The following is a 25,044-nucleotide window of genomic DNA, read 5'->3' on the forward strand; positions in this document are numbered from 1 at the left end:
TAATTGTTCATTTTCTTCATTCTGGGGTATGAATAAAATGGGTTACTTTGCAAGATTATATCCAAAAATGAATAGCGGATCTACGTTGTAGCCTAAGTAAAATAAAGAACTCTATAATGATTCAACTATTTAAAACACATAAAAGAATGACAGAAAAATAATCCAGATTATATACTAGAAATTGTGGGATGACATTCAAAAATTTCTCTAGAAAAGTGGCATAAGCATATATGGAAGTAAAAATTGGGTAGTTTTAAATTCTATTACTTATTTTACTGTAAATCTTAACAATGATTTAGGGATTTTGTTACACACTTAAATAAGACGCAGGAAACAGCTTTATGGTTGGTTTTTATTTTCAATGTAATTCTTCCTGGAAAACATAAACTGTCTGAATCTGACATCAGAACAATTACTAAAATGATGGCAATGGACACACCGAGATACAGCACTCCATACACAAACGCAGGCACCAAATGGGGGTATTTGGGTTGAAGAATACTTGTTCAGAATGTCACAGACTCCCCAGCCCCCAATTTCAAATGCATTCACAGTAAAAAATGCCACTCAGAGCACAAAGCCTATCAACTAAATAGATGTTTCAGCACTTTATTAACCGTAGGCAGGACTTGTAAACACAAAGTGATTGCATCACAAATGAAATGTTTTTGCGACCAGACTTCTCCCTACTGCACTACTGAACAGTGTTGCTCATCTTAAAGCGAGAACCTGGTCACAGATGGCACCATTCTAGTGGTGGCAGAGACGAGAGACTCAAGCACATCTCCTGGACCACAAATTGACTTTCCTTTGACTTTTTCCAGCACTCTGTTCACACAGTTTCTGCAAATATTGAGTGCAGGAAGGAACTCACAATCTCCTACAGTAACTGTAGCACAGCATGACAAGAGTAGGTACATGAAGTTTTCGCTTACTGTAGGTAGGGGACGGAGAATGAGGGAACATGTCAGCATATTGTGGTGGTGAGAGACGGGGTATATATTGAAACAATTTAACATGCTTAGTGCAATTGCAGATGAGTATTTTGGCCCTCAAACTACCACTATCAATTGGATAAGAGTGATTCCAGACATTCTCCTCAACCTTGTTGTGCAGAGAAATGCCTCCCTCTGTATGTTACATGCTGTCACAATCACTTTAAAAAAGCCCCAGAAACCAATTATGTGATTTTAAGCAAGCATTTGTCAAAAGGAAAAAAGCTGTAAAAATTAATTCTGACAATAACCACACCCACTCTACTAGAACTTTTGGGTCCAAGTCAAAAGGATCCCAGCAGTTTGGGAATCTCTCACCCCTGTGGATAATGGTTTAGTGTTCACTCTAGGCTGTTTTAGCAGGGTGCTGCGCCATGCCCGATTTTTTAAGGGCAAAACCCGCTCTGCCCTTTCTGCGGCGCCCTGCTAAAACAGCCACCCGCTTTCTGCCCTCCCAGCGTGTAAAGATGCCGTGCGCATGCGCGCGGCATCCATTCACGCTGAGAGAGAGAGCTTGGGGGAGCACACCCCCAACAGTGACGCCGCTGGCCGCCCACCGTCTGTGGGCTGAACCGACCCCTTGTATTACGTTATTTGGCCACGCCCCCTATTTGCATGACCACGCCCCTTTTGCAGCGCGCGCTTGTGCCCCTCACAGACCGGCACCCTGCCCTGCCCTGCCCATAGAGTGAACACTAATGGTTACTTCTTTAAGCATAATTAGCAGGAGGAAACTCTTTATTTCAGTCTCTGTATTGCTCCAGGACCTTCTGTCTAAAGCAGTAGCCACTACAGCCACCATGGTGGGACTCTCAAACAGTGAGTTCCTGGGAATAGTTCTCCTACAGTGTTATTCCATTTTGGGAAGAGGGTTATTCTTAAAATGCATTATATTCATTGGGCGTGATTTGAATTCCGCCCCATCTCTTTTCTAAGGTTATCCCTGTTATAGCGCATATCACACCCATAGTAATCAGGTTTAGCTCCGTAAAGGATTGGGCGCCCTTGCTACCCTAGGGGTAGTGAGCTGAAATGATTACACCACACCCGTCAGCAGAAACAGAATGGGTGTGGAAGGGGTGAAAAGAATTGAATATCGCCCATGGAGTTCTCCTTTAAGAAAGCAGAATGATGCTCCACTGCACTGGCATATTTTCCATTAATGCCCCCCTCTACATCTGACATGCTGCTCTTTGGCATGAAAGTCTGACTTACCTGGCACAGTCAAACAATGCTAAAGAGGGCAGGATGCACAGGAAACATGGCTCTATAAATAAAATAGGGTTATATGAAAGGCCAAGCATACTGCACCATAAACATCATCATTATTTCATGCCACAGGACATGGATTTGGCAGATTCTGGCTGTGTTTATTAATTTTAAAAGATCAGTACCCTCAATATATTATTTGTCTTCATCACAATAATGATTACTAAAAATCCAAATAGAAACAAATATGCTTTATCACATTGTACAATGTTCTCACAATATGAGGTCTGACAATCTTTCTGGAATGACAGAAAGTTGTGGGACGTACAAAGGGAAATAGGGGAAAGCATATAGAGCAAAAAAAAAAAAAGAAACAAACATTATAAATGTGTAACATGATGTGTGTTTAGAGCCATGATGCGTAAAATAAGTTATCAGGGTCATTTACTCCTTGCAGACTGGCATATCTGCCACAAAAGGCATTTGGATATACCAGTGACTCATAAATACTAGCCATAGTCTGTGGTATCACTGGTTCTCAGAGAACAGGTATACATGCACATATAGCCTGTAATGTGTGTCCTGTCCGGGATGGGAACACCCAGGCTCTCTAAATACTTTCATAATAAAAATGAGGAAGGCTATCCAATTTATTTAAGAATGAGGACAGAAGTAATTTCATTCTGAAATTCTATGTGCATATGTTATATATACATACGTAACACTGGCTATGACCTCAAATACTCATAGCATAAAAATTGCTGCCGGCCTAAGGGTAAAAGGGAACAGTGAACAATGAGGCTTACTGTGATCATTCCACACACCATGCACACTAATCCAAATACACAGCTAAAAAACTGACAGGCCAGCAACATATTGCACAGTCATTTTGCCCCTCAGTAGAGAGGAGTTTAAGCGTAACATTTTGATATTAATGCAATGAGATGCCAGTATACAGATTTACAGGCTAGACTAAAAGCCTTTTCTCCGTTAGACATTGGAACACACATATATATATATATTATATATATATATATATATATATATATATATATATATATTAATGGAATGTTCTGCAGACACTTCCGACTTCCACAGCAAGCTCGGAGCTGGGGAGTTACATCTATTCTAGTTAAACTAAGGGTTTATTTAGAACTCTGCTAGACACAGAAAATATAGTACATATTTCACAATCTGTAAACAATACAGCTATCATTTTATCAAAATATTGATCTGAAAATATAACCTAGCGTTTAATTTATAAGACGGGGCCTCCGACATTTGATAAGAAAGCAATGATAGAAGATGTTTCTCCACCTCCTCCTGTGAGCCAGCTGCAACAGTGCAAACCCCTTTATGTTTACAAAGTAACATTTCACTGGGCCACAGTATATCATCATCATTTAGCCTCAACACAATACTGTAATATGCCATTAACTAATAGATATGCTGCCCTCAACCTGTTGTGAGGGGCAACACTGATCACAGTTACAGGCTAGCGCCGGGCAATATGAAGCAAGCAGGTCCGTGACATTATCTGGTAAACATAATGGAGATTGAACTGTACCTGAGGTACAGAGGCAGTAGATGAAGGAGAGAAAACACAGCAGCACAATGTGTTAAGGGGTGGTCTGACGTACACTGGGGAACATGGTTCATTTTAAATTGATACAAATCGTCCTGATATTACGACTGAGTCACCTATACATTGAAGAATGAAACCATATCAACAGCATGGAGAGCGGCCCCCTACATTTCCTTCATGTCGCCACACATAGAAGAGATAGATGTTGACAATAGGGGAAAGGAAACGGAGGGCACTAACAGGCCATAGCCCCTTTCCTCAGCCATAACCATTGTTTGGGATATAATGCTGTCAGGAGTAGGGAGCAGATGGTGGAATAAAACACAAATCAATTGTGATTTGTTACCAAAGGACGACTGGAGAGTACCACCCTTGAATACACACAGCCAGCCCCATATTTCCAATTAACATAAGGTACAGTACAACGAGGACTATATATTATGTTTGCTCTGTAAAGACAGACAGCAACAAGAGTGATCATGGGTGGTACCAAAGCCTCTTGAGATACCACTTAATTATCTTTGACATAGACTGTTTAGGTTATTGGAAAGAAGGATCTCTCCTTAACCCCCACTAGCACTTCGCACACTACCAGTTACTGTTATCCCACCCATCATTTGTAGCAGGTGCCTGGCTCTGGCTGCCCTTCTTCCCCTTTCCTTCACCCTCCCAGTGGCTGTCCCAGTTTTCCCATCCTTCACTGTTGCTGGTCTTGTTATTAGAGGGAGTGCCAGACCCCCAAACCTCCCAGCTGTCAGAGCTCTTTCGCTCTGTAGTGTTTTCAGGGAAGGTCCAGCTGTCCCCACTCGGTGATTTTGTAGGCTTCTTTAGTTCTTCAGAACTGCCAAACGTCTCCCAAAAGGATTTTCCAGTGGTGGCATTCTGATAGGTATCACCAGGTTCTTGTTGGTAGCCCTCTCCTGCAGTGGAGCTGTATGTGGGAAAGATGGAGAACAGAGGTATAGAGACACAAGATGACGACTGGGTGAGAAATAGATCTTATAGTATGGAAACAATTTCCCTCATTCTTGATATTAAATTATCCACATATTTATTTTCTGTATCTTGAGATTTGCTATGAAGCATGTTTCCTGCAAGACATATTTAAAACACCTGATCCATGCACTACACCATAGGTTCTCAAACTCGGTCCTCATTACCCCACACATTGCATGTTTTGCAGGTCTATTCACAGAATCGCAAGTGAAATAATTAACTCCACCTGTGGACCTTTTAAAATGTGTCTGTGAATAATGAATACACCTGTGCACTTGCTGGGTTACCTGCAAAACATGCACTGTGTGGGGTAATGAGGACCGAGTTTGCAGACCTATGCCCTACACATGTCCATACAGAGTCATGATCATGCAGGCATAAAAAATACAAATGCAGGGGGACAGGCTATGGGGGGTATTCAATTAAGTACTGTTTTTTTCGACTGGTAGAAAAACTGCACTAATTTGACACAGGGTATTCAATTGCGGACATTTTCGCCCATTTTTTAATCCATTTCCGCCATTTCACTTTTTTTTGTTGAATCAGCATGGGCGAAAATTGCACCAAAAACGGGTGAAAACGCCTGCTAATTTGCCAAAACACGTGTATCAGCAGCGTATTTGCCAATATAGTGGTTTTCGTCAGTGCCAGATTTTTCAACCACTCGAAAAAAACGACACGGGCATTGAATAAGTTAAATGCAAATTTGACCTAGAAACAGGTGAAAAGTACCTATGAGGTCTATGTTGCTCACCTCTCTGCGTGGTCCTCACTTTTCCCAGAAAAAAATGTGGTAACATCTCTCCAGCTCTTTGAACCAACGCCCTGCACCTACAGAAGATATCTGGTGTTATACTATATTCAATAATACAGGCTCTTGTAGTAAACATACAATGGCTGTTTCTAGGATCAGGCTCAAATCACCATGTGGGCTCATTTAAGCTGAAACTCTTCTTACGTGTGGAATATAGGGCCAGTTTCTTACAAAGCTGCTTATAGTTTAACAGTCTCCTGGAGTGGAGCCAGACATGTTTGTTGGCTGAACATAAAATTCTATTAATGTGAAAGCAGCCAATACGTTAACTAGGAACTGATGACATCACTGAAGGGCATATGGTCATTTGGTCGACCACTATTGGGTTAGGGGTACTAGGACAATGTCACTAGGTCGAAGTGGAAAAAGATCGATATGAGGTTTTTCCCTTTTTCTTTCATTTTTTTTTTTACTTTTTCATACTTTAAGATCTACGTGGACTACAACTGGGAACGGTAACCTGCCATGCGAGGGGACACTGCACCAATTGGGGTTCCCCGTCACTTTACAATGAAAACGACACCAAAAAAGTAAAAAAGTAAATAAATAATAAAAAAATATATATAAATATATCTCATGTCGACCTTGTTAATGTTGACATAATGGCCATGTCAACCTAATGCATGTTGACCAATAGTGGTCAACCTAATGACTGTCGACCAAATGACCCATACCCCACTGTAGCAGTATCAAAATGCTGCCTATGAAACTCAATACAAAACCATTGGTGAGTATATGGTCACACCACAAAATATTTGCCTTCAGGTAATGGTTCTCCTTATATAAACACAATGAAAAAAAATAAGATTTTACTCACCGGTAAATCTATTTCTTGTAGTCCGTAGTGGATGCTGGGGACTCCGTGAGGACCATGGGGAATAGACGGGCTCCGCAGGAGACTGGGCACTCTAAGAAAGATTTAGTACTACTGGTGTGCACTGGCTCCTCCCTCTATGCCCCTCCTTCAGACCTCAGTTAAGGAAACTGTGCCCGGAAGAGCGGACATTACAAGGAAAGGATTTTGGAATCCAGGGTAAGACTCATACCAGTCACACCAATCACACCGTATAACTTGTGATAACATACCCAGTCAACAGTATGAACAACAACAGAGCATCAGACAAACCTGATGCAACCATAACATAACCCTTATTTAGGCAATAACTATATACAAGTATTGCAGAAGAAGTCCGCACTTGGGACGGGCGCCCAGCATCCACTACGGACTACGAGAAATAGATTTACCGGTGAGTAAAATCTTATTTTCTCTAACGTCCTAGTGGATGCTGGGGACTCCGTAAGGACCATGGGGATTATACCAAAGCTCCCAAACGGGCGGGAGAGTGCGGATGACTCTGCAGCACCGAATGAGCAAACACAAGGTCCTCCTCAGCCAGGGTATCAAACTTGTAGAACTTTGCAAATGTGTTTGAACCCGACCAAGTAGCTGCTCGGCAAAGCTGTAATGCCGAGACCCCTCGGGCAGCCGCCCAAGGAGAGCCCACCTTCCTTGTGGAATGGGCTTTTACTGATTTTGGAGGCGGCAAGCCAGCCGCAGAATGAGCCTGCTGAATCGTGTTACAGATCCAGCGAGCAATAGTTTGCTTTGAAGCAGGAGCACCCAGCTTGTTGGATGCATACAGGATAAACAGCGAGTCAGGTTTCCTGACTCCAGCCGTTCTGGCTACATAAATCTTCAAAGCCCCGACTACATCTAGTAACTTGGAATCCTCCAAGTCACGAGTAGCCGCAGGCACCACAATAGGTTGGTTCAAATGAAAAGATGACGCCACCTTTGGCAGAGATTGCGGACGAGTCCCTAATTCTGCCGTGTCCATATGAAAAACCAGATAGGGGCTTTTACATGACAAAGCCACCAATTCTTGACCACTTTCCACGTGAGATATTTTAACTCCACGGTCTTAAGCGGCTCAAACCAGTGAGATTTCAGGAAACTCAACACCACGTTAAGATCCCAAGGTGCCACTGGTGGCACAAAAAGGGGGCTGAATATGCAGCACTCCCTTTACAAACGTCTGAACTTCAGGTAGAGAAGCTAGTTTTTTTTGTTTTTTTTTTTTTTAATGAAAGAAAATGGATAGGGCCGAAATCTGGACCTTAATGGACCCCAATTCTAGGCCCAAAGTCACTCCCGACTGTAGGAAGTGAAGGAAACGGCCCAGCTGGAATTCCTCTGTAGAGGCAATCCTGGCCTCACACCCAGCAACATATTTTCGCCGTATACGGTGATAATGTTTAGCCGTCACGTCCTTCCTAGCCCTTATCAGCGTAGGAATAACCTCATCCGGAATCCCTCTTTTCTACTAGGATCCGGCGTCCAACCGCCATGCCGTCAAACGCAGCTGCGGTAAGTCTTGGAACATACAAGGTCCCTGCTGCAACAGATCCTGCCCTAGAGGCAGAGGCCATGGGTCCTCTGTGAGCATTTCTTGCAGCTCTGGATACCAAGTCCTTCTTGGCCAATCCGGAACAATGAGTATTGTTCTCACTCCTCTTTTCCTTATGATTCTCAGCACCTTGGGTAAGAGAGGAAAAGGAGGAAACACATAAACCGACTGGAACATCCACGGTGTCACTAGGGCGTCTACAGCTATCGCCTGAGAGTCTCTTGACCTGGCGCAATACCTCTGTAGCTTTTTGTTGAGGCGGGATGCCATCATGTCCACCTGTGGCAGTTCCCACCGACCTACAATCTGCGCGAAGACTTCTTGATGAAGTCCCCACTCTCCCGGGTGGAGGTCGTGCCTGCTGAGGAAGTCTGCTTCCCAGTTGTCCACTCCCAGAATGAACACTGCTGACAGTGCTCTTACGTGATTCTCCGCCCAGCGAAGAATTCTGGTGGCTTCTACCATCGCCACCCTGCTCCTTGTGCCGCCTTGGCGGTTTACATGAGCCACTGCGGTGATATTGTCTGACTGAATCAGAACCGGTTGGTCGCGAAGCAGGGTCTCCGCTTGACTTAGGGCGTTGTATATGGCCCTCAGTTCCAGGATAATGATGTGAAGGCAAGTCTCCTGCCTTGACCACAGCCCTTGGAAATTTCTTCCCTGTGTGACTGCCCCCCACCCTCGGAGGCTTGCATCCGTGGTCACCAGGACCCAGTCCTGAATGCCGAATCTGCGACCTTCGAAAAAGGTGAGCACTCTGCAGCCACCACAGGAGAGACACCCTGGCTCTGGGGGATAGGGTGATTAACCGATGCATCTGAAGATGTGATCCGGACCACTTGTCCAGTAAGTCCCATTGGAAGGTCCTCGTATGGAACCTGCCGAAGGGAATGGCCTCGTATGATGCCACCCTCCTTCCCAGGACTCGAGTGCAGTGATGCACTGACCCCTGTTTTGGTTTTAATAGATTCCTGACCAGTGTCACGAGCTCCTGAGCTCTCTCTATCGGGAGATAAACCCTTTTCTGGTCTGTGTCTAGGATCATGCCTAGGAGAGGCAGATGAGCTTTAAGAACCAACTGCGACTTTGGAATATATAGAATCCAGCCGTGTTGCCGTTACACTTCCAGAGAAAGTGATACGCTGTTCAGCAACTGCTCTCTTGATCTCGCTTTTATGAGATCGTCCGAGTACGTGATAATAGCGACACCTTGCTTCCGCAGGAGCACCATCATTTCCGCCATTACCTTGGTGAATATTCTCAAGGCCGTGGAGAGACCAAACGGCAACGTCTGAAATTGGTAATGACAATCCCGTACCGCAATTCTGAGGTACGCCTGATGAGGTGGATAAATGGGGACATGAAGGTATGCATCCTTTATGTCCCGAGTCACTATAAAATCTCCCCCTTTCAGGCTTGCAATGACCGCTCTTAGCGATTCCATCTTGAACTTGAACCTTTTCAGGTATATGTTCAGGGATTTTAAATTCAATATGGGTCCGACCGAACAGTCTGGTTTCGGGACTACAACATGGTCGAATAATAACCCCCTCCTTGTTGAAGGAGGGGAACCCTTGACCACCACCTGTTGAAGATACAATTTGTGAATTGCAGTTAACACTGTTTCCCTCTCGTGGGGGGAAGCCGGCAGGGCCGTCGGTGAGGGGGCATCTTCTCAAAGTCCAGCTTGTATCCCTGAGACACAATATCTATTGCCCAGGGATCTAACAGGGAGTGAACCCACTTGTGGCTGAACTTACGAAGGCGTGCCCCCACCGGGCCCAGCTCCGCCTGTGGAGCCCCAGCGACATGCGGTGGATTTTTGTAGAGGCCGGGGAGGACTTCTGTTCCTGGGAACTAGCTGTGTTGTACAGCTTCTTTCCTCTGCCCCCGCCTCTGGCAAGAAAGGACGCACCTCAGACTTTCTTGTTTCTTTATTCGAAAGGCTGCATTTGATAATGTCGTGCTTTCCTAGGCTGTGCAGGAATATAAGGCAAAATATCAGAATTACCAGCTATAGCTGTGGAGACCAGGTCCGAGAACCCTTCTCCACACAATCCTCAGCCTTCCATATGCCTCTTAAGTCGGCATCAACTGTCCATTGCATATTCTACAGGACACGTCAAGCAGAAATCGACATAGCTTTGACTCTAGGACCCAGTATACTCATGTCTCTTTGGGCATGTTTTATATATACATATCTCTTAAGACAGCATCTTTAATTATTATATATATATATATATATATATATATATATATATACATATATATATATATATACATATATATATCTATATGCATACTAGGGTCTCAATCTCTGCTGATAAGGTACCTGTCCACGCTGCCACAGCGCTATAAACCCATGCCGACACAATCGCCGGTCTGAGTAGTGTACCAGAATGTGCACGCTATCTGCAGGATCTCTGAGAATAGCTAGGGCTACCTTCTGGGCAAACGTGACACCCTAGGGGAAGATTCCCATCACATCCTGGCCCTAGTGGGGAAAGGATACTGCCTGAGAATTTTTTGTGGGAAACTGCAGTCTCTTGTCTGGAGATTCCCGCTCTTTTTCCTCATGAGAGGAGGGAAATTTACCTCAGCTTTCTTCCCCTTAACATGTGTACCCTTGTGTCAATCATCTTTTATTACAATAATCATATATTGAATACCTTTCTGCCATTTTGGCTGTAACTTTGCATTATCGTAGTCGACACTGGAGTCAAACTCCGTGTCGATATCAGTGTTTATTATTTTGGATAGTGAGCATTGTGAGACTCTGAAGGTCTCTGTGACATAGGGACAGACATGGGTAGATTTCCTGTCTGTTCTCTAATCTTTTGTGCAATAAATTCACCTTAGCACTTACACATATCCAAACAGGTGTCGGCGTTGTCGACGGAGACACCCTCTCACACACATATTTGCTCCATCTCCTCCTTAGGGGAGCCTTTTACCTCAGACATGTCGACACACACGTACCGACACACCACACACACAGGGGATGCTCTATTTGAAGACAGTTCCCCCACAAGGCCCTTTGGAGAGACAGAGAGAGAGTATGCCAGCACACACCCCAGCGCTATATGACCCAGGAATCACACAGTAACTTAGTGTTAACCCAGTAGCTGCTGTATATATTGTTTTACGCCAAATTTATGTGCCCCCCCTCTCTTTTTCACCCTCTCTATCGTGCTTCTGCAGGGGAGAGCCTGGGGAGCTTCCTCTCAGCGGAGCTGTGGAGAGAAAAATGGCGCTGGTGAGTGCTGAGGAAGAAGGCCCCGCCCCCTCAGCGGCGGGCTTCTGTCCCGCGATTTTGTGCAAAAATAATGGCGGGGGCTCATGCATATTACAGTGTCCAACTGTATATATGCTGCTTTTGCCAGGAGGTACTGAATTGCTGCCCAGGGCACCCCCCCCTGCGCCCTGCACCCTACAGTGACCGGAGTGTGTGGGTTAGTGTGGGAGCAATGGCGCACAGCTGCAGTGCTGTGCGCTACCTCATATGAAGACAGGAGTCTTCTGCCACCGATTTTGACGTCTTCTTGTTTCAACCCGCCGGCTTCTGTCTTCTGGCTCTGCGAGGGGGACAGCGGCGCGGCATCGGGAACGGATGACCAAGGTTAGGTTCCTATGTACGATCCCTCTGGAGCTAATGGTGTCCAGTAGCCTAAGAAGCGCAACCTAGCCGCAGTTAGTAGGTTTGCTTCTCTCCCCTCAGTCCCACGTAGCAGAGAGTCTGTTGCCAGCAGAAGCTCTCAGAAAATAAAAAACCTAACTAAAATACTTTCTTATTAGCAAGCTCAGGAGAGCTCACTAAAATGCACCCAGCTCTGTCCGGGCACAGATTCTATCTGAGGTCTGGAGGAGGGGCATAGAGGGAGGAGCCAGTGCACACCAGTAGTACTAAATCGTTCTTAGAGTGCCCAGTCTCCTGCGGAGCCCGTCTATTCCCCATGGTCCTTACGGAGTCCCCAGCATCCACAAGGACGTTAGAGAAAGTAACATTTTATTTAAATGTCATTAACAGATCCTATGTAGCCATCTCTCTTTTCTCTACAACTGACTTTACAGGAGGAAGACACATTCAGTACTGGTGTCAGTAAAATATCTCCTCAGTGTTACATGCTACAACTGTAGCATGGTGTAGATGTGACCAAGGATATGTCTTCATCTGCAGTATATACACTATAAGGAAGTACACAGAGTCTAATAAGCTTTAGTGTAGAAACTGATCATTTAACAAATGATGGATCATTACAGCAGGCTATTATGAGCCGTCACCACCACTGAAGGAGTATGTGTAGAGGTGGGACAACTCACCCCCATGATGTCCAGAGAAGGGAAGCATGTAGGAAAGGGGTCAAAAACAAACTGGTTAGAGAAGGATTTTATAAGAACAATATGGCATGCCAGCTGTCTCCACATCCCAAGGTCGGCATCAGGGTACAGTAGATAGGGATTAATGACCTGCAAACTTCAACCAATTTGTTTTATCCTATTTCACCTTAAGAAATCATCACAATTACACCTTTATTCTGTACTATTGACATGTCCAGTGCAAATGTTCCACGCAGAAGGATACCTACCCCAGAAAGCACTTGGGTATGGAGACAACCTGCATTATGCCAACACAACACCCCTACCTTTGATGCTAGACTGGAAACATCTTCTAAAAGTCGTCCATCTTTTACCTAGAAGATGGGAGGAAAAGGGGTGGGGGGGAAACAGGAACATAAGCTTTCAGAGGGGTAATGACAGGCAGTGGGGCTTGTCACCTATCATCCAGCAAGAAGATAATTTCAGCAATAGTGAAGCAGTGCATGGAGGTCACCTTGACAAAGGTAGCAGAGAGATGCAGTATAAGTACAACATGCAAGATCATGATTTATCGAGTCCATGTGATCATTTTATAGAGAGCACAAATAAGCACCACATTGCCAGGAAGCCACTGAAAGAAAGGACAGCTGACAAGAGGTAGTGAAAAGATGGGATCCACTGACACCAACAAATAAAGCAGATATTCATTATACTGTAAAGCATGGGAGAGGACAGATATGGTAGTGTATATTGCTTGAGAGTAGACAAGATCTTAGACACCCAGAATCAGCATCATATCATATGATTGTTAATCACCACACTGAGCCACAGAACCAGCAGTGTTAATCTCAGCAGATATCACCATGAAGTTACCTTCTCCTGTGTTGGTTTGACAACATTTTCATTAATGGTCTGGCCTAGCTCACAGGCCTATCCAGGAAAGAAAGAACAGGAGAGGAGTCAGGGAAGGTGGGAGAGGTTCACATGAAATGGATATAGGGAACATGCAGCGTTCGTATATGTAAAGTACACAAGCATACATTCCAACTAGAATAATGAAGACAATACATGCATAAGAATACGACCGACACAGCCAATCGTGAATGGAGCAAAGGGATTTATAAAGCAGGGAAGGGGCTGGGAGAGAACAGAGGTTAATAAACTAATCTAGAATTCAGGAGCCAGTCACCTAAAACTAGAGAGTCAGTAAGATGTTAAGGAGCCAGGACAGACTGTAAAATTACTAAAACGTTAGGCACTTGTCATATCCATTGTTCAACTACACTGGCTATCTAGCTCCTGGCATTTGTCAAGGTTTGGGCGAAGTAAGCAAACGTAGACAAGAGGGGTAAAAAAATGTAACAATAGCAGAGGAGTATAGATAACAGGTAAGAAAGAAGATAATTTGAGTTGGAGAAAGACATACTGAAACAGACTATGACCTTTAATAATAAGAATTTACTTACCGATAATTCTATTTCTCGGAGTCCGTAGTGGATGCTGGGGTTCCTGAAAGGACCATGGGGAATAGCGGCTCCGCAGGAGACAGGGCACAAAAAGTAAAGCTTTAGGATCAGGTGGTGTGCACTGGCTCCTCCCCCTATGACCCTCCTCCAAGCCTCAGTTAGGATACTGTGCCCGGACGAGCGTACACAATAAGGAAGGATTTTGAATCCCGGGTAAGACTCATACCAGCCACACCAATCACACTGTACAACCTGTGATCTGAACCCAGTTAACAGTATGATAACAGCGGAGCCTCTGAAAAGATGGCTCACAACAATAATAACCCGATTTTTGTAACTATGTACAAGTATTGCAGATAATCCGCACTTGGGATGGGCGCCCAGCATCCACTACGGACTCCGAGAAATAGAATTATCGGTAAGTAAATTCTTATTTTCTCTATCGTCCTAGTGGATGCTGGGGTTCCTGAAAGGACCATGGGGATTATACCAAAGCTCCCAAACGGGCGGGAGAGTGCGGATGACTCTGCAGCACCGAATGAGAGAACTCCAGGTCCTCCTTAGCCAGGGTATCAAATTTGTAGGATTTTACAAACGTGTTTGCCCCTGACTAAGTAGCCGCTCGGCAAAGTTGTAAAGCCGAGACCCCTCGGGCAGCCGCCCAAGATGAGCCCACCTTCCTTGTGGAATGGGCATTTACATATTTTGGCTATGGCAGGCCTGCCACAGAATGTGCAAGCTGAATTGTATTACACATCCAACTAGCAATAGTCTGCTTAGAAGCAAGAGCACCCAGTTTGTTGGGTGCATACAGGATAACAGCAAGTCAGTTTTCCTGACTCCAGCCGTCCTGGAACCTATATTTTCAGGGCCCTGACAACATCTAGCAACTTGGAGTCCTCCAAGTCCCTAGTAGGCGCAAGGCACCACAATAAGCTGGTTCAGGTGAAACACTGACACCACCTTAGGGAGAGAACTGGGGACGAGTCCGCAGCTCTGCCCTGTCCGAATGGACAAACAGATATGGGCTTTTTTGAGAAAAAAACCACCAATTTGACACTCGCCTGGCCCAGGCCAGGGCCAAGAGCATGGTCACTTTTCATGTGAGATGCTTCAAATCCACAGATTTGACTGGTTTTAAACCAATGTGATTTGAGGAATCCCAGAACTACGTTGAGATCCCACAGTGCCACTGGAGGCACAAAAGGGGGTTGTATATGCAATACTCCCTTGACAAACTTCTGGACTTCAGGAACTGAAGCCAATTCTTTCTGGAAGAAAATCGACAGGGCCGAAATTTGAACCTTAATGGACCCCAATTTGAGGCCCATAGACACTCCTGTTTGCAGGAAATGCAGGAATCGACCGAGTTGAAATTTCTTCGTGGGGCCTTCCTGGCCTCACACCACGCAACATATTTTCGCCACATGTGGTGATAATGTTGTGCGGTCACCTCCTTCCTGGCTTTGACCAGGGTAGGAATGACCTCTTCCGGAATGCCTTTTTCCCTTAGGATCCGGCGTTCCACCGCCATGCCGTCAAACGCAGCTGCGGTAAGTCTTGGAACAGACATGGTACTTGCTGAAGCAAGTCCCTTCTTAGCGGCAGAGGCCATAAGTCCTCTGTGAGCATCTCTTGAAGTTCCGGGTACCAAGTCCTTCTTGGCCAATCCGGAGCCATGAGTATAGTTCTTACTCCTCTACGTCTTATAATTCTCAGTACCTTAGGTATGAGAAGCAGAGGAGGGAACACATACACCGACTGGTACACCCACGGTGTTACCAGAACGTCCACAGCTATTGCCTGAGGGTCTCTTGACCTGGCGCAATACCTGTCCCGTTTTTTGTTCAGACGGGACGCCATCATGTCCACCTTTGGTATTTCCCAACGGTTCACAATCATGTGGAAAAACTTCCCGATGAAGTTTCCACTCTCCCGGGTGGAGGTCGTGCCTGCTGAGGAAGTCTGCTTCCCAGTTTCCATTCCCGGAATGAAACACTGCTGACAGTGCTATCACATGATTTTCCGCCCAGCGAAAAGTCCTTGCAGTTTTTGCCATTGCCCTCCTGCTTCTTGTGCCGCCCTGTCTGTTTACGTGGGCGACTGCCGTGATGTTTTTCCCACTGGATCAATACCGGCTGACCTTGAAGCAGAGGTCTTGCTAAGCTTAGAGCATTATAAAATTACCCTTAGCTCCAGTATATTTATGTGGAGAAAAGTCTCCAGACTTGATCACACTCCCTGGAAATTTTTTCCTTGTGTGACTGCTCCCCAGCCTCTCGGGCTGGCCTCCGTGGTCACCAGCATCCAATCCTGAATGCCGAATCTGCGGCCCTCTAGAAGATGAGCACTCTGTAACCACCACAGGAGAGACACCCTTGTCCTTGGATATAGGGTTATCCGCTGATGCATCTGAAGATGCGATCCGGACCATTTGTCCAGCAGATCCCACTGAAAAGTTCTTGCGTGAAATCTGCCGAATGGAATTGCTTCGTAGGAAGCCACCATTTTTACCAGGACCCTTGTGCAATGATGCACTGACACTTTTCCTGGTTTTAGGAGGTTCCTGACTAGCTCGGATAACTCCCTGGCTTTCTCTTCCGGGAGAAACACCTTTTTCTGGACTGTGTCCAGAATCATCCCTAGGCACAGCAGACGTGTCGTCGGGATCAGCTGCGATTTTGGAATATTTAGAATCCACCCGTGCTGTTGTAGCAGTATCCGAGATAGTGCTACTCCGACCTCCAACTGTTCCCTGGACTTTGCCCTTATCAGGAGATCGTCCAAGTAAGGGATAATTAAGACGCCTTTTCTTCGAAGAAGAATCATCATTTCGGCCATTACCTTGGTAAAGACCCGGGGTGCCGTGGACAATCCAACGGCAGCGTCTGAAACTGATAGTGACAGTTCTGTACCACGAACCTGAAGTACCCTTAGTGAGAAGGGCAAATTTGGGACATGGAGGTAAGCATCCCTGATGTCCCGGGACACTATATAGTCCCCTTCTTCCTGGTTCATTATCACTGCTCTGAGTGACTCCATCTTGATTTGAACCTTTGTAAGTGTTCAAATTTTTTAGATTTAGAATAGGTCTCACCTAGCCTTCTGGCTTCAGTACCACAATATAGTGTGGAATAATACCCCTTTCCTTGTTGTAGGAGGGGTAATTTGATTATCACCTGCTGGGAATACAGCTTGTGAATTGTTTCCCATACTGCCTCCTTGTCGGAGGGAGACCTTGGTAAAGCAGACTTCAGGAGCCTGCGAGGGGGAAACGTCTCGACATTCCAATCTGTACCCCTGGGATACTACTTGTAGGATCCAGGGGTCCTGTACGGTCCCAGCGTCATGCTGAGAGCTTGGCAGAAGCGGTGGAAGGCTTCTGTTCCTGGGAATGGGCTGCCTGCTGCAGTCTTCTTCCCTTTCCTCTATCCCTGGGCAGATATGACTCTTATAGGGACGAAAGGACTGAGGCTGAAAAGACGGTGTCTTTTTCTGCAGAGATGTGACTTAGGGTAAAAACGGTGGATTTTCCAGCAGTTGCCGTGGCCACCAGGTCCGATGGACCGACCCCAAATAACTCCTCTTCCTTTATACGGCAATACACCTTTGTGCCGTTTGGAATCTGCATCACCTGACCACTGTCGTGTCCATAAACATCTTCTGGCAGATATGGACATCGCACTTACTCTTGATGCCAGAGTGCAAATATCCCTCTGTGCATCTCGTATATATAGAAATGCATCCTTTAAATGCTCTATAGTCAATAAAATACTGTCCCTGTCAAGGGTATCAATATTTTTAGTCAGGGAATCCGACCAAGCCACCCCAGCTCTGCACATCCAGGCTGAGGCGATCGCTGGTCGCAGTATAACACCAGTATGTGTGTATATACTTTTTATGATATTTTCCAGCCTCCTGTCAGCTGGCTCCTTGAGGACGGCCCTATCTATAGACGGTACCGCCACTTGTTTTGATAAGCGTGTGAGCGCCTTATCCACCCTAAGGGGTGTTTCCCACCGCGCCCTAACTTCTGGCGGGAAAGGGTATACCGCCAATAATTTTCTAACGGGGGGAACCCACGCATCATCACACTTCATTTAATTTATCTGATTCAGGAAAAACTACAGGTAGTTTTTTCACATCCCACATAATACCCTCTTTTGTGGTACTTGTAGTATCAGAAATATGTAACACCTCCTTCATTGCCCTTAACAAGTAACGTGTGGCCCTAAAGGGAAATACGTTTGTTTCTTCACCGTCGACACTGAAATCAGTGTCCGTGTCTGTGTCTGTCGACCAACTGAGGTAAAAGGACGTTTTAACGCCCCTGACGGTGTTTGAGACGCCTGGACAGGTACTAATTTGTTTGCCAGCCGTCTCATGTCGCCAACCGACCTTGCAGCGTGTTGACATTATCACGTAATTCCATAAATAAGCCATCCATTCCGGTGTCGACTCCCTAGAGAGTGACATCACCATTACAGGCAATTTGCTCCGCCTCCTCACCAACATCGTCCTCATACATGTCGACACACACGTACCGACATATAGCACACACACACAGGGAATGCTCTGATAGAGGACAGGACCCCACTAGCCCCTTGGGGAGACAGAGGGAGAGTTTGCCAGCACACACCAAAGCGCTATATTTTACAGGGATAGCCTTATAATAAGTGCTCCCTTATAGCTGCTTTTATAAAATCACAATTTCGCCAAATTTTGCCCCCCCTCTCTTGATTTAACCCTGTTTCTGTAGTGCAGTGCAGGGGAGAGCCTGGAAGCCTTCCTGACCAGCGGAACTGTGTGAGGAAATGGCGCTGTGTGCTGAGGAGATAGGCCCCGCCCCCTTTTCGGCGGGCTCGTCTCCCGCTTAAAAATGGATTCTGGCAGGGGTTAAATATCTCCATATAGCCCCGGAGGCTATATGTGAGGTATTTTTTGCCAAAAAAAGGATTTTCATTGCTGCCCAGGGCGCCCCCCCCCAGCGCCCTGCACCCTCAGTGACTGCTGTGTGAAGTGTGCTGAGAGCAATGGCGCACAGCTGCAGTGCTGTGCGCTACCTTAAGAAGACTGAGGAGTCTTCTGCCGCCGATTCTGGACCTTCTTCTCTTTTCAGCATCTGCAAGGGGGCCGGCGGCGAGGCTCCGGTGACCATCCAGGCTGTACCTGTGATCGTCCCTCTGGAGCTAATGTCCAGTAGCCAAAGAAGCCAATCCATCCTGCACGCAGGTGAGTTCACTTCTTCTCCCCTAAGTCCCTCGTTGCAGTGATCCTGTTGCCAGCAGGACTCACTGTAAAATAAAAAACCTAAGCTAAACTTTTCTAAGCAGCTCTTTAGGAGAGCCACCTAGATTGCACCCTTCTCGGCCGGGCACAAAAACCTAACTGAGGCTTGGAGGAGGGTCATAGGGGGAGGAGCCAGTGCACACCACCTGATCCTAAAGCTTTACTTTTTGTGCCCTGTCTCCTGCGGAGCCGCTATTCCCCATGGTCCTTTCAGGAACCCCAGCATCCACTAGGACGATAGAGAAAACAACATTCTCACTATGAAAGGACAGGCCTGCATTGCTTGGCAGAGGAAAGCGTTACACAATAAGGATGGGATGGGAGCCTCAAGGACCTGGCAGGACAAAAACCATCACAACAGCACCGGACTGCCACACACAGACCATGCACACAGATATGCCTGGGATTACCGAGTCCGGTGGATGCTTGTTCCCTCCCCAAAACTGCACATGGGCAGCGATGAAGGGGGTGGGAGAAGAAACTACCTTTAGTATTATTAAATAAAATAATTTTCTTCCCAGCTCTTTTGCAGGGTGCTCAATATCGACAAATTTTAGTCAAAAGTGACATGGTCTGCTGAGAGTGCATCTGTATAGTACACGTGCATAATGGACAAAACTGAAGACCACCTCTAAAACTGGGTATACACTTGCTGATATATTGTTTGGGTGTACGGGCACCGCCGACTAACCCATATGAAAGCTGCAAGTTGCAGACAATGACGTTACTTTAGATACCTGTGGCCAGGCATGTCAGGCAGCAGATTGGCAAGTGTCCATGCACAAGATAGTTTGTGCATAAACCTTATCAATCATTAGATCCGCCGGCCTAGTGCGTACTCAGCCTTAGGGTAATATTCCTTGAGAAAAAGAAACGGAAATTTTGCTACATTTAAAAAAAAACCCACAAAAAACACAACTTTTTTTTTCTTACGCACAGTGGAGGCAAAAGTTCTGAGAGCTCAACACAATATTCATGACAAATCAGTCTATTCCCTTAGTAGATCTAAAAACTTGTGAATAGATTCTCATAAAATGCCGAACTGAGCTCCGCAATTCATTGCACCCACCCCTCTATGTTTCGTTAAAACACTCGCTTCTCCATGGGCTCGTCATAGCCCCATAAAATGTTAATACTTGTTTTTAAATAATTTTTTTGATTCTCCGTAAAGTTACAATACGACAGGGGCTAGCCTTCTTTCTCCACAAAAAAAAAAAAAAAAAAGGAAAGCCTCACAATGCATCTCTCTCTGATTTACATATAGTGCTACTGGTATCAAAAGAACAAATACAAGCAAGGAACTGTAAACAGATAATGAGAAGGTAAACACCCAAAGTGAGTATTTTAAAAACAATTACAACAAACAGTACAAATGTGTCCTCATACATCTAACCTCAAAACACCATGCAGCACGTGAGTCGGCAGGTCCCTTGCAACTCTGCAGTCAGGCATCTTTTTTCTGCCGAAAACGTGTCTTAGTCGCAACAAAACTAGGATGCACGAGGAGACTGTGCTGATTAATTTGATACAACACTTGTATACTGTGTGTTACTGAGTCTGTATACGGAGCAGAACGTGTATTGGAAAAAAGCTGCAACTACTACATTGTAGCACTTCGTGTGTAGATTCAGAGACTCAGTTGCACACAGATATACATGTCTTATCAAATTAATCAGCACATTCTTCTCGTATGTCCTAGTTGCATTGCGCTGTGACTAAGACGCATAATCAACAAAAAGAATTAAAAAAAAAACACACCACAAACAAAAAGACGCCCGACGCTAGCTTTTCACACGACCTGGTGTGCCAAGAGGGGCGGTTTGGTGGGACTGCAGCAAAGATGTATGATGACACAGGGGGGAGGGAATTCAACTGATCCCCAATAGGGGCAGAGGAGAGGGGGTAATCTGGAGGAGGCAGGAGAAACAAAAATTCCCGATAAGGGACATTTTCTTTTTTCGTTATAAACACATGGATCCAGGATAAGTTCCCGGATCCCTGTGTTTTCACACAAGCAAAACAGCTGCAAGAAGACAACATAAAAAAAAAAAAAAAAAAAAACACTTGCAGGTAATTGAATTCCCCCCATATCTGTAATACATTGGTTATATTGTATTGAAAAAATATATATATATATTGTAAGCAGGAAAAGAACTAAAACTTCAGAGATATTCAAAATTAAAATGTATATGGTAAATCAATCGTTTTGCAATATGCTTTGCAAAAATGACTGGATTAAACAATCATAATAAAATACCTTATATAGATTGCTAAGAGTAAATTAAACAAAACCAATCTAAAATATCTTCACATAGCCTGCAGGTGGTATATAGTAGGCATTATACTGCAACTATGCATAAAGTACAATAAATCTGTGTGTAATGTCATCTGCACAGATGAGTTATGATGTTTCAACTGCTGCCTGATACTGAAACCTAGGGAGGCCCAATAGTAGGTTAACCATCAATTATAAAATTAGTGGTTAACCTCGATGGTATGAAACCATAGACTGAACTATAAATGTTTTCGCCCACCGATGGTTATCCCTGCTCTATTACTCATCGGGCCAATCAGAGATAGGGACAGGACGTTGTGGGTCATATTGGGGGGGGGGGATATTGTAGCGGATCTAGGCTCTGCATCACGGCACCAGTGAGAAAGAAAGAAAAACACACTGTGGGGCTCTGCGTCATTGATGGTAGAGAACCACTGGAATTCTGCCATTGATGGCAAAACAATCTGTTGCTAACCATCGATGGGTAATCAATGATCAATTCCAACTGAAACCAGATTTGGTGAGACTACTATAGTTCAAAATTAGGCGTGGTGTATTGGTAAAAATTTGGCACACTTAATGGATCCGCTCTATCAGTATGCAGCTCATCTTCTGCTGATCCTATACAAAGCCACTCAGCATTTACCTTCTGTGTTGCTTGAGATCCCAACTTGGTGGCCTAAAGAAAATACAACAGAAATCATCTATGAGCATGTCGCCAAGTGTGTATTGTCCCTGGACACAGAGCAGCAACCAGATATTTTTGTTTCCATTGAAAATAGGATTTTAATTACCTACCGGTAAATCCTTGTCTCGTAGTCCATAGAGGATGCTGGGGTCCACATTAGTACCATGAGGTATATAAGGGTCCACTAGGAGCCAATGGCACTTTAAGAGTTTAAGAGTGTGGGATGGCTCCTCCCTCTATGCCCCTCCTACCAGACCCAGTCTAGAAACTGTGCCCGAGGAGACGGACATCTTCGAGAGAAGGATTACAGAGATAGTGGCGAGATTCACACCAGCTCACACATACAAGGCAAACCAAGCTAACTAGCTTGAAACATCAGCAATAGCTGGACAGGATTACTTACCAAGTAACAATACAGTACTTACCCAGAACTAAGCAGTACTGAACTAAATAACCACTGCAGGATAACGAAACGCTGGGCAGGGGCCCAGCATCCTCTACGGACTACGAGAAAAGGATTTACAGGTAGGTAATTAAAATCCTATTTTCTCTTACGTCCTAGAGGATGCTGGGGTCCACATTAGTACCATGGGGATGTACCAAAGCTCCCAGAACGGGAGGGAGAGTGCGGAGGCTCCTGTAGAACCAATTGACCAAACTTAAGGTCCTCAGATGCCAAAGTATCGAACTTGTAGAACTTTGCTAACGTGTTCGACCCCGACCAAGTAGCTGCTCGGCAGATTTGTAATGCTGAGACACCCCGGGCAGCCGCCCATGAAGAACCCACCTTACGAGTAGAGTGGGCCTTAACAGACGTAGGACACGGCAAGCCTGCCGTAGGATAAGCATGCTGGATAGTGAACCTGATCCAGCGAGAGATCAGTCTTCTATCTAGCAGAAGCTAAGGCCAACAAAGTGACAGCCTTCCACGTGAGAAACTTGACCTCAACCTCCTGTAGAGGCTCAAACCAGTCTGACTGAAGGAACTGCAACACCATGTTAAGATCCCAGGGCGCCGTAGGCGGTACAAAGGGAGGTTGGATGTGCAGAACTCCCTTCAAAAAAGTCTGAACCTCAGGGAGGGCAGCAAACTTTCTGGAAGAAAATGTATAGGGCCGAAATCTGGATCTTTATGGATCCTAATCTCAGGCCCATATCCACACCTGCTTGCAGGAGGAGAAACCGTCCCAGTTGAAACTTCTTGGACTCAAACCAAGAAACATTTTTTTCCAAATACAATGGTAATGTTTAGACGTTACTCCTGTATCAGGGTAGGAATAACCTTGTTCGGAATGCCCTTCCGAGCTAGTATCTGGCGTTCAACCTCCATGCCGTCAAACGTAGCCACGGTAAGTCTTGATAGGCGAACTGCCCCTGCTGCAGCAGGTCCTCCCGAAGAGTAAGAGGCCTCGGCTCTTCTAGCAGTAGATCCAGAAGATCCGCGTACCAAGCCAGTCTGGAGCAATGAGGATTGCCTGAACTCTTGTTTTTCTTATGAGTTTGAGAACTCTTGGAATGAGTGGAAGTGGAGGAAACACCTACACCGACTGGAACACCCACGGAGTCACTAGGAAGTCCACCGCCACTGCTTGTGGCTCCCTCGACCTGGAACAATACCACCGAAGCTTCTTGTTGAGACGAGAGGCCATCATGTCGATTTTGGGGTATGCCCCAAAGATCTGTTACCTCCCTGAACACCTCCGGATGGAGACCCCATTCCCCTGGATGGATCGTGTCTGCTGAGAAAGTCCGCTTACCAGTTGTCTACTCCCGGAATGAAGATTGCTGACAGCGCCAACGCATCTTTTTCTGCCCAGAGGATTCTTGTTACCTCTGACATTGCAGCTCTGCTCTTCGTTCCGCCTTGTCGGTTTATGTAAGCCAATGTCGTTATGTTGTCAGACTATACTTGAACAGCCCGTTTTCTCAGAAGATGGGCCGCTTGGAGAAAACCGTTGTATACGGCTCTTAGTTCCAGAATGTTTATCGGCAGACCGGCTTCCAGACTTGACCACCTTCCTTGGAAGGTTTCCCCTTGAGTGACTGCGCCCCAGCCCCGGAGACTTGCATCCGTGGTTAGAAGGATCCAGTCCTGAATCCCGAACCTGCGGCCTTCCAGAAGGTGAGGTAATTGCAGCCACCAGAGGAGTGAAATCCTGGCCTTTGGCGACAGACGTATTCTCTGGTGCATGTGTAGATGGGATCCCGACCATTTGTCCAGGAGATCCGGTTGGAAGGACAGAGCATGAAACCTCCCATACTGCAGAGCCTCGTAAGAGGCTACCATCTTCCCCAGAAGGCGAATGCACTTATGAACAGACACTCGGGCTGGCTTCAGGACATTCCGGACCATTGTTTGCACCACCAATGCTTTTTCCTCTGGAAGAAACACCCTCTGCACCTCCGTGTCGAGGATCATTCCCAGAAAGGACAACCTCCTGGTTGGTTCCAAATGTGATTTTAAGATATTTAGGATCCAACCATGTTCCTTGAGAAGCTGGGTCATGAGAGCTATTGACTGAAACAGCTTCTCCTTGGACGATGCCTTTATCAGCAGATCGTCCAGATACGGAATTATGTTCACCCCCTGCTGCGGAGGGAAACCATAATTTCCGCCATCACCTTGGTGAAAAACCTTGGTGCTGTGGAGAGGCCGAATGGTAGGGCCTGGAACTGAAAATGACAGTCCAACAGAGCGAATCGGAGATCAGCTTGATGCGGCAGCCAAATCGGAATGTGGAGGTACGCATCCTTGATATGCAGGGATACCAGGAATTCCCCCTCTTCCAGACCTGATATCACCACCCTTAGAGACTCCATTTTGAACTTGAACTCTCTCAGAAAGGGATTTAGTGATTTTAAGTTCAGAATGGGCCTGACCGAACCATCCGGTTTCGGTACCACGAAAGGTTTTGAATAGTAACCTGTTATGCATTTGAGGAGGGACTAATACAATGACCTGTGCCTCCACCAACTTCTGGATGGCTCCCTGTAGGGTAGTC

At 45.7% G+C, this 25,044-nt stretch overlaps 1 protein-coding gene across 11 annotated transcripts in view; it reads right to left on the reverse strand.

Moving 5' to 3' along the window:
• Positions 1 to 334: 334 nt before the first annotated feature.
• Positions 335 to 25,044, reverse strand: part of ARFGAP1 (ADP ribosylation factor GTPase activating protein 1) — a 59,159-nt gene continuing 34,449 nt past the window's right edge. For 5 of the 11 annotated variants that reach the window (XM_063959244.1, XM_063959246.1, XM_063959241.1 and 2 more), the window contains exons 9-14: positions 22,001 to 22,033; positions 19,490 to 19,522; positions 13,198 to 13,254; positions 12,651 to 12,698; positions 5,540 to 5,616; positions 335 to 4,720 (exon numbers count right to left, since the gene is read on the reverse strand). In XM_063959244.1, coding sequence (XP_063815314.1) covers positions 4,378 to 4,720; positions 5,540 to 5,616; positions 12,651 to 12,698; positions 13,198 to 13,254; positions 19,490 to 19,522; positions 22,001 to 22,033 — 591 coding nt within the window. In that variant the 3' untranslated portion in view covers positions 335 to 4,377. The remainder of the gene's footprint in view (positions 4,721 to 5,539; positions 5,617 to 12,650; positions 12,699 to 13,197; positions 13,255 to 19,489; positions 19,523 to 22,000; positions 22,034 to 25,044) is intronic. The other 6 variants (XM_063959248.1, XM_063959247.1, XM_063959249.1 and 3 more) reach the window with 5 other exon arrangements.

Source organism: Pseudophryne corroboree, chromosome 3 (assembly GCF_028390025.1).
Source record: "Pseudophryne corroboree isolate aPseCor3 chromosome 3, aPseCor3.hap2, whole genome shotgun sequence".
NCBI classification, from domain to species: Eukaryota; Metazoa; Chordata; class Amphibia; order Anura; family Myobatrachidae; genus Pseudophryne; species Pseudophryne corroboree.